The sequence below is a fragment of the Eptatretus burgeri genome, chromosome 1 (genome assembly GCF_056783735.1).
Source record: "Eptatretus burgeri isolate ZD-2024b chromosome 1, Ebu_testis_v1, whole genome shotgun sequence".
Classification (NCBI taxonomy): Eukaryota; Metazoa; Chordata; class Myxini; order Myxiniformes; family Myxinidae; genus Eptatretus; species Eptatretus burgeri.
The window spans coordinates 22,855,287-22,865,642 of NC_140961.1; the positions used below are offsets into that span (position 1 = coordinate 22,855,287).

Genomic DNA, 10,356 nt, shown 5'->3' on the forward strand with positions numbered 1-10,356 from the left:
CAATTAAAGTGTCAATTTTGTTCCGATTTACATCAAATTAAGTCCAAAATGTTCAGTATTCAAATCCCGATCCACTGATATAGCGTATGGTATAGTGTTTGCAACCCTAGTTAGTCTGTGGAAGTCAAAGGTTAAGGGGGTCACCAAAATGGAGTTTTTGATTGGGAAGCGTTGTGGACAACATTACACAAAAACCACTTCGCAGATTGTCATGAAATTTTGTGGATGTGTTTGGCATCACGAGAGGACAGATGGATTAGATTTTGGGAGCGATCGGATCAAAGGTTAAGGTCAAGGTCACAAAAAGGTCAAAATCGTTTTTTCGCGATTAAATTGTCAATTTTGTTTTGATTTACAGCAAATTAACTCCAAAATGTTCAAAATTAAATTCCCCATCCTCTAATATGACACATGGTATAGTACTTTTGTCACACAAGGCAGCGGTTGGGGGTCAAAGGTCAAGGGGGTCACACAAATTCACATTTACATCGGAAAGCGTTGTGGACAACTTAACGCAAAAAAACAAAATGCAGAGAGGCTTTAATTGTTTTGGATTTGTTTGGCATCATGAAAGGACAAATCCATTAGATTTTGGGAGCGATCGGATCAAAGGTCAAGGTCAAAAAAAAGGTCAACATTGTTTTTTCATGATGAAAACGGTTAATATGTTTCCGATTTACATCAAATTAACTCCAAATTGTTCAGTGTTCAATTCCCCATCTTCTGAAATGACACAAGGTATAGTACTATTGTCACCCTAGGTAGCGGTTGTGGGTCAAAGGTCATGGGGGTCACGAAATGCATATTTGTATTGAGATGCGTTGTGGACAACTTAATACAAAGGTAACTAGTGGCTGTGGCGAAGGTATGCGCTCTACGAGTGCCCGTTCTAGTTAAGCTGTTGCCTTGGCAACCAATCAAAAATAGACGAATCTCACAAGGATCGGCAAAATGTCAATATCTCTGTCAAATATAAACATAGACTCACAGAATTGGTGTCAAATTAAAGCTTGTACATTTACGTATTAAAATATATTTTGTTTATGCTAATTAGCTCATTTTCATATTAATTAAATTTGACTTAAAGACAATAATTCCCACAAAAATGCAAGAATTTCCATTTTCTTTCCTTGTAATTACCACACATGTCAGTTTTTTGTCAAAAAAACATTACTTAAGTGTTGCCAGATACAAGCCAGGTTGTCAAAAAATATATTAAAATGTTTGAATTTTTTAAGTCGGCTAATTAGCATGAAATACAAAGCACAATGAATCGCTCGAAAATCATGCGAAATCACATTAATCAATAGAATTAATTAGATGGGCCTGATATAATAGATAACTGCAACTTACAATGTCCGTTGGTGTTTAAGGGAAACATAACTATTTTCTGTTTGAGTAAAAGTAGTGGAAATAATTTTAAATGCATTGATATGCTAATTAGGATCCGCCATTATGGAAATTCTCATTTTCGTAAATATCTCAACTTCTGGTACATGGAAATTTGTAAATGAGGAATCTACACATATGTTTGGAGGGTCAAGGAATATAGTGAACATATTTCCTTTGTTTTCAGAGATGTAGAATAATGTTTTGATAGCTTAATTACATGCAAAAATGGAAACAGCTTAATAAAGCATAGTGCAAATGAGTTGTTTTTCTGGGAACATCTTTTTTCTGAAACTTGGGATATATATGAACACTGCGGTATCAGTGAAAAATTGTCGCGGGGGGGGGGGGGGGTTGCCAGGTGGGTCCCACTGGCCCCCGGCCTCCAGTATATGGAAAATGAGCACATTCCTGCCAGTGGTTTCAGAGGAAAATCGTCAAATTACGCGCAGATGTTAAGAGAAATAATATATAAAAAAAATCTTTACTTTATATACAATGTTTCTTGCTGCATTTTTTTGTGTCAAATTCACCTTCTGAGGTCGTCAGCATGTGCAAAAGAGGGTTTTACATTGCAGACGCTGTTTTCGAGGAGTGGCATTACGCCTCTCAGTGGTGACAGTCTGTCGACGACAGACGTAATGACGTCAGCGAATGACCGATGATATCATGACGGAATTACGCCTCTCAGTGGTGACGTCACACGTCGCCATGCAAACGAATGTAAAAATTAGAAAATCGCCAAAAATTCCCAAACCTGTCCATCTGGCGCGATCTCACATATAGTCAGGGAGTAATATGCAAATATTTGAAGGAATTAGGCCTTTGCAAGTACAAGCATGAAATTTGGCACATGCGGAGATACGTATCACAGCAACATTTTCAGATATGGAGCCACCTCCAAAGTTACCTCCCGTGATTGTGGTGGCCATTTTCCAATATGGCCGACAGCTATACAGAGGTTTACTCTGTTAATTATATTAAAAATCGTTTTAAGTGAATTTATCTGGCTACAAATACGAATAAAACAATAAAACAAAGCTTCTATATATCGTCATATATAATCATCATATTTTGTTGTATTTCTTTGTCTTTGTTATTTTGTATATTATGAAATAATAAGTTATGATTTATAGAGTAATCGTTTTTTGAAAACTGTACGGGCAGATATCCAATCATTAAGAACTTGAGCTATAGCAGAGGTAATCTTTTTATCTACCGCCAAGACAATTTGGAAACATAATTACAGCAATTATACATATAATTAATTATCCACTTCTGCTGGGGGTAAAGAACAGAATAACCCATGAATGGAAAAATATAGACACCAATTTTGGGCTATTTCAATGTACACGTTTGAATTATTTATGAACTATTACTTACCAAAAAAACCAACAAAGTAATCAAATACAATATAAAATACAATAAACTGAATTCAAATTGGCTAATCCTGTATCAGGGTGCTGGGTCCTGGGGATCCTGTGACAGAGCAATACCATATGATTAGGGTACCCGGTAATCGTGGCACTCAGATCTTTGACATAGGGCTAACAGAAACCAATAATATGAAACAATTCCTTTATTACAGGAAGTTATTACATATTAACGCATGCTTCAAGTTCTATGAATGCCAAATTGCTCTTTGCATGCACTCCGATTTTCGTAGCAAACACGTCGAAATACGTCCTGCTTGCAGCATCCAGACCAAAGGGGATATCACAGCAACAATACGGTTCCATCTTCAAACATCACAATTTACACCATTACACGCACATAGTGCGGTGCATGGCAAAGCTGCCTTTATACATTTGCAACGGCTAACACACCCTTTTCTACACCCACAGCGAATAAGCTCTCTGGCTGAGGTGCTAACTTCAAGCAACTTGGTCCAAAAGGGTTTCCAGTTCGCTGGATCCCACCAACCCCACTTCTCAGGAGAAGGTAAATCCATGATGGCATGCAGTGACTTCCCCCAACAAAATCCACCCTGGTAAATAGCTCTTCTGACATGTTGTTCTAGGGCTGCCCTTGTGGGAGGAATCGCATCCATAGCTCTCCCTTTCTTTGTGAACAGTTCCTGGCATGCCTCATCAACTGTTTCAGCATTGCTTGTGCGGTCATACAAGTAAATTATAAACTTTTCAAGCATTTTGAAGTGGTTATCGGATAGGTCATCAGGTCCTTTTGAGAGTGCTAGAAAAGTATCTGTCACTTCTTCACACAACCTCCACGTCTCCCATGCAGTTCTCTTGCCACGGGTATAGAATGATGACACTGTATCACATCCTGTGTCGGCAGGGAAGAATGGCAGTACTTCAGATTTCAATGGTCCAAGGCACGTAATGATTTCATGGACAGGAATATATCTGAATGACTTTGCTGTTCCAAACGCAATCCATATCTTGGGTATTGAAAGTTCAGCCCCTGCAGCCACAGCTAAAACAACAACATCTGTATCCACTGTATGGATGGCGATGTGCTTGTAGCCCTGTCGTACTGCGTCTGCAAGGTGGAGGACCATCCTCGTATCAGCTTCCTCATGATCAAACGGGGATAGAAAGCTGATATCCCGTTCCCTATTGCATACGACACTGCGCCCATCGGTGCTTATAATTTCTTTCTCCATGGAATGTTGTGTAACGTATCCGACCAAGAACGTAAACAGCTCTTTCTTATTCTCGTCAATTCTTAGGAATTCCTGCCAATTTCCTGGTACACTACGTGTGCAGCAACCCTGCGCCGGACTCCTTTACCGCGTTTCATCCTTGTCTGGGCCTTCAGACTATTATCCAGGTACTGATCCCATACGATGTCTAAGCGACTCACATTTTGGAGTTGGCAATCCAAATATGGAATGAATACCTTCAATGCATAATCCTCAAATGTTGTAATTGCAATTGGCTTTAGGATATTCACCATTGCAGCACCATCAATAATGATAACATCAAAGTTTGGTGTGTCACAGGTAACTTCAATGCTTTTCTCAAGACACTGCATGAGATCAGACTTGCTTCTTTGCTGCAGGTTACCTATAAAGGACAGCGCTGGTGGACATGCTTGATTTTCATGTTGAAAGAACTCACTTAAGTTTCCATCTCTAGACTGGCAAGCAAAATACAGCCTTGAAAAAAGGGAGCAATCACTCTTGAGAGATGACAGTTGTACGCTTGCTTTAGATTTTTCTCTGGGAGATGGTCTGCTGAACAGAGACAATTTGTTCTTCTTGATTGGTTCTGATATTGAAGTAGACCTTTCGATAAGTTGGTCTTTCGTAAAGGTTTCATACTGTTTCTGTCCTAAATCTTCTGCATTGTAGATAGCATCCACAACAGATGAATCTGCAATATCCCTTGTGTCTAATCTCATTAAATCATGGCTCATCTCTGTAAATGGATTTCCCATTTCTTCCAAGACATCACATAAATCACTGACTTGCCGAACAAAGGTTTCCTGTGTCGCTTTATTATGCTCATGGTGTTTGGTGACATAGCTTATTCTTTTGTGTGGCCTTTCCATGGAAGCCTCAAATTCTGCAGTTACTCTTACCATTTCTGGGCCAGCAACCATCCAACACCTCATTGCATCTGGATTTTGAGTCAGACCTATAGCTCCTCCGTCGCTTTTGACAGTAGAATTGTTTTGCTCGTGTGCCTGGTCGATTGCCATTGATGAAAACACCCTGGTTGATTTGTTAATGGTAAACTTACCATTGTTAAATTCCTCAGCTATATCTGGATGACGTTCCTCCAAACCTGCAAGATCTCTGTGTACCGGTAACCATCTGGCATAGTTAATGTGATCGAAACTGAAGAACCAAGGTACAAGTGCTGATAAACTGTCTATATACAGAGGGAAGTTTGCTGTTCGGACAGATCTCAAGTACGTAAAAACAAGCAATTCAGGATGTAGTGTTGTGTACCAGAACTGAAAAAGCGCACTCTCTTTCTTACGTAAGATGCACCATTTTTCAAATGAATCAGGCTCCTCCTCAGTGCAGGATTCTACATAGCCACGGTAAGAACTTTTCATCAACAGGTGCAGTGCGCTCGCAGTCACTTGATGCGCATGTCTAGTTTCTGCTACCCCTGAGGATGCTACCTTAGCTTGCACTAAAGCCTCCACCCATCCTGAATCCTCCTGCCAGTCACCTATAAGTTTCAGTGCAGCCATTTCAATGTGTAACCCTCCCAAAAGCACAATAAATTTGTCTTCACCATTTTCTGAAGGCCACCACCACTGAATCTGCTTTGCAAGAGTATAAAGGGGCTGATCCAGAGTGATGACAGGTATGTGGTTGTTGTTGAGAAGTAACACTGCTTGTCGAATCACATCCATTGAGTGTCGTATCATGGTTACTGACTTTGAATCGTCTGGAAATAATGGCAACAGTGTTGTAATCGCTGGTAAGACTCCAGCTGATTCCTGTCGATTTGCATGATACGCTGCCCATTACAGATTGGTGTTATCGTTGACATCATTGCTGTAGTTCTCTTCAACCTCCACGAGCCACCTGTATGAAAATTGTGATTTAGAATAATTAGATATGATACTACATGCTTAATACTTACCAATGAAAAATTCCATGCAAAAACTGAATTGAAATGTTTTGTGTGATACATACTGAGTTTCCTTTTGCAACTCTTGAATGACATTCTGGCGATCACTTGTCACTTTTCCATCCACATGTGGAACTGTAAACTCAGCTTTTGACATATTCAAAGGGCCAACATTGGTGTAGAAATCCGGCAGTTCATTTAGCTTCTTCAATGAAGATTCCAGTTCAAGTGTATAGGAACGGGTTGTACCAAGATTAGAGGGAGTTTGAAATTGAAACAGTTATATTCCAGTTCCATGAAAAGAGCCGGTTGCTGTGGAAGAGCTTGGGTTGTGGTCAATGTTATCCACTGCTGCAACCGTAAACAGACCACGGCGCAGATTTGGGGGGCAAACTACTTGTTCGCTGTGGTATTGGGCGCAAACAACATTTCCCATTGCTGTTGATATTTCCATGACTCGAGTGTAAGAAATGGATCGACCAAGGTCAAATAAGGTGTCAATTAAGTCTCTCTTGCGTGTTTTCGCATGTACTGTTAATCCAACGTATATGGGAAGTGGTGGCTCTCTGATCTTACTGTGGTAGACATTAATGTTCCTTTCTCGCTTTTGTCGAGCTGAATTGAACATCAGTAGTTGTGCCATGCTAAGTGTTTCCTGATACACCCCATCCGGAGACTGCGACGCTATGTTGGAACCACCATGGATCACAGCCACTAAGGACAGTAATGATTGTGGAACTGAGTTTAATTGACATTCAGGCTCAAATGAACCTGAAAACTTTATTTGTTGGTCATTCATATCTCTTCTGACGATTTTCGCAGCTCGAGACAAGCATATTGCTTCTTCGTCATAATCTTCAATTTCACAGGCTTTCTGCAGGGCAGACCCAATGACCTCATTGAACGCCAGCAAAATATCCCTCTCTTGCCTGTGAGCTGTCATGTATGGAAAATGGGAGATAATCCGGTTTTGCAATTTCGTACTGTGAGGTCTTCATTTGGTAGTCCCAGTTGTTCTCATCTTTTGCTATAGAGTTTGATTAGATCCGCAAGCTTGAATACTGGCGCCACTTCTTCCTCCATCTGTGCTTCTTCAACATAGGTGTTATAAGTTCAGCAAGGGCAATACCATGACGTATTTCATCTTTGCTCTTTTCTTTTATTTCTTTGTGTTTTTCAGCTGCTCTGTTGTACAAACCAACAAGACACTTTGGATGATATTTCACCTCTTGTGCGACGAGATCCCCAGCACTTAATTGCGCAAGAAGTTTTTCATCTTGCAGGTCTATTGCACATCTTCGAACACGGCTATCGAGACGAAACGTAGAGGTTTCACGGAGAGGTTCTTGTAGTGAAGGTTTCTCATAGAAAAAACAAAGGTTCTTCGCAGCTTCACCCGGGCTGCTACTTCGTCGCATGAACATCTTGTTTGAAGATGGCTGCGGTTCCCCCTCATGCTCTGAAGATGCATGCCTCTTCTGTGCTCTACTAAGTTTTGTACATTTAAACTTCATGTAACATGATTTATGCCACTTTGTTTGGTGGCCTGCAAGAGTCTTCTCTATCCCAGATCCTTCATCGAGGTTCCCTACATCCATGGGCGTCTGCAGGGAGGGGCAGGGGGGGGCATTTGCCCCCCCTGGAAAATCAAAAATTAAAAAAAATTACATGGAAAATACAAAATGAATGAAAATAACATAAACATTTCTCAACAGTTTATTCAGTTAGAGCAGGTTACTACTCTTGGAACAGGAATTGGAGCCGTCGGGGATCTCTTCCGAAATTGTCAATGACCCTGTTCATTAGCTCGGTCTTCTGGCTGTTCACTTTGTCGCGGTGGACACTTCGCATGCAGAGGTGGACTGACGTTTATCACTCATCGTTGATCTTAACCAGGTCTTCACCCTGCGCAGTGTGCTGAAGGACCTTTCCACTGTACATGATGTTTCAGGCAGAGTCAGTGCGATGAGGATAGCCTTGCGCACAGCAGGGAACAGAGTGGTCTGCTTCGCCAGCTCGATCATACCCAGAGAGTTGTCATCCAGTGGCTTATGCTTCTGCACGTCATACCACGCTAGAGCTTCTTCTACAAGGTTGTCAATGTCATACATTTCCTCGACAGATGAAACGATGTGCTTGAATTCATCTCTTTCTGTTTGCTGAATTTCTCTCGGATGTAGTGCAAAAATGTGAAAATATGGCGTGTTACTTTCACCAAAGCGACTTTCCAGAGACTGGATCAAGGAATCCATGTACGGGACATAGATGGTGCGGCGATAGTACTCCTCAATGGAGCCTCCTACATTCGGCCGGTGGACCTGGCGTGCGCATCGCCGAGGCATCGTCAAGTCTATGCCAAGTTCTTCTGCCAAGGTTTTCACCTCAGGGATGACATCTTCTGAGAACACACGGTCTGCACCATCCCGGTGAGCTCGGAAAGCCTTCATCAACAGGTCGATGTGATATCGGACTCCAATCGTGTCCATGTCGACTGCCTGCAGCTGTTGGTTCACTGGCTCCAACATCGCTGAGTACTTCGCAATGATCTTCAGACAGAAGAGGAACACTGTGGTTCCTGCAGCACACCTCAGCTGATACGCCATCTGACGCGTACTCTGTGACTCATGCTGGATTGCCTCCAGTTGCTCCAGTTGTGCATAGATATCACAAAAGTTCTCTGAAAATATGCGGATGCTTTTGTACTTTGCGCTCCATCTGGTTTCACACAACAAAGGTATATTTGGAACCAGTCTCCTACGCTTGGGACTGTCACGGAAGAATTTAATGATAGATTTCACAGTTCCAGTCGTATTCCTAACATCTGCGACAGAATTCAGATCATGAACCACCAAATTCAGTCAATGTGAAGAGCAGTGCACGAAAACAGCTTTGGGATAGGTGTTCCTGATACGGGCCTGTACACCATTGTCTTTTCCTGCCATGGTTGAGCATCCATCGTAGCCTTGGCCGTGGAGCTTGTCGAGGTTAAGACCAAATTTTTTTGCTTGGTCGATGATAGTATCTGCAATTGTTGCAGCGTCCACCCTCTCCAGTGGAATGAATCCAAGGAATTCCTCACGTATGGTGGCTGAGTCATTCCGTTGTTCCTGCAGCACAACAAATTGTACTCCAATGGACAGTTGCTCGGTGCCTGATATGTCAGCAGTTTCATCTGCAATGATAGAGAATCCATTTGATTCATTTTCAGCTTTCACAATATTGTCTCTTACTACTTCTTTGGAGAGAACTATCAGCTCGTTCTGCACACAAACTGATGTGTATCTCGCATTTTTGCTTGCGCCCTCCATGTGATCCTTCAGGACCGTGTGCCTTGCTTCTATCCTGAATCGCAGTAGGTCACAGAGGTTCCCCGATGTACTCTCCTTCCCCCTCAATGCAATGTCATGGCTGCAGCAGAACAGAATGCTGGATCGTATGGGGAACAGTTTCTCTTGGTTTTGAGTAACTGCTTTGTTGACTGCTCGGTCCATCTGGCTCACGATGGTCAACTCTGGCCTTTGCACGGTGGTGAGGAAATTGTTGGCATCTTGCAGTGCGCCTTTGTGCCAGGAGGAAAGCATGTGCTTCCTCGCGCACTCATTGAAGTCTTTGTATTTAACAAAAGGAGTCACGATGAACGCACCCATGAGACCTCGGTGCACTGATTGAGGGAACAGCACACAGTATTTGCACAGAGCACCTTTCAAGTGACTTGAGTAGGCCAGCCATGGAGAATATTGGTTTATCCACGTGTGGCGGAAACAGTGGGAGCCCTGTGAATCGTTCTGATAGCTGTAATCAGTTGGTGGGACGTATGTGTTCATCAGGAGGTCATATCTTCGATTATTGGTCAAATGTTCTGTGGTTTTGACGTATGATCCAATGTCCAGATGATGAGGCAAGTCATTGGCCACTTTCGCAAGTGGTGTTTGGGGTGGCATCTGATTGGTTGCTGTGAGTAACTGCTCGTGATGTCCCCCTCTGCGCTGCTCTGCTGGTTCAACATGCGTCTCCGATGTACCCGGGGTGTCTTGATTGTTGTCAGAGTCATCAGACTTACGTTTTTTAAAGAACCTCCTAATATCCATTTCACATTCCTGAAAAATAAGAAAAATGAGGTTAACATAACAATACAAATTTAATACACTGGTCTTCCCCAGACTCTATAACAATCAAATCAAGAGCATTTAGTTTGATTATTTTGTGTAAAATCCAACGTAGAAAATTAGCATGAGTTTTGTTACTGAAATAAAATAAATAGTCGCAACACAGAAGGAATGAACGAAAAAACACTATATTCCACGCCAAATATCATGACATTCGATCAATCATGTGTCTTCTACTTGAAGAATTGTTAGCATTTTGTTCTGTTATTTACAGTAATCTTAGCAAAAAGATGTCTTCACACTTC

The 10,356-nt window shown here is 41.8% G+C and overlaps 2 protein-coding genes across 2 annotated transcripts in view; both read right to left on the reverse strand.

Moving 5' to 3' along the window:
* Positions 1-3,129: 3,129 nt before the first annotated feature.
* LOC147034013 (uncharacterized) lies at positions 3,130-7,577 on the reverse strand. The gene is made up of 2 exons (XM_085875073.1): positions 6,011-7,577; positions 3,130-5,899 (listed from the first exon to the last, which is right to left on the reverse strand). The coding sequence occupies exon 2, from the start codon at positions 5,737-5,739 to the stop codon at positions 4,078-4,080; it is 1,662 nt and encodes a 553-aa protein (XP_085731199.1). The 5' UTR covers positions 5,740-5,899; positions 6,011-7,577; the 3' UTR covers positions 3,130-4,077.
* A 6-nt stretch (positions 7,578-7,583) lies between these two features.
* The window catches only part of LOC147034014 (zinc finger MYM-type protein 1-like), a 13,513-nt gene continuing 10,740 nt past the window's right edge, over positions 7,584-10,356 (reverse strand). The window contains exons 2-3 of the mRNA XM_085848742.1: positions 8,813-10,042; positions 7,584-8,779 (exon numbers count right to left, since the gene is read on the reverse strand). Of these exons, the coding sequence (XP_085704868.1) occupies positions 7,769-8,779; positions 8,813-10,042 (2,241 nt within the window). The 3' untranslated portion in view covers positions 7,584-7,768. The remainder of the gene's footprint in view (positions 8,780-8,812; positions 10,043-10,356) is intronic.

Bases quoted from the DNA above. Each gene is read 5' to 3' on its own strand.
- LOC147034013 (XM_085875073.1), bottom strand. From the start codon at position 5,739: ATGATACGACACTCAATGGATGTGATTCGACAAGCAGTGTTACTTCTC.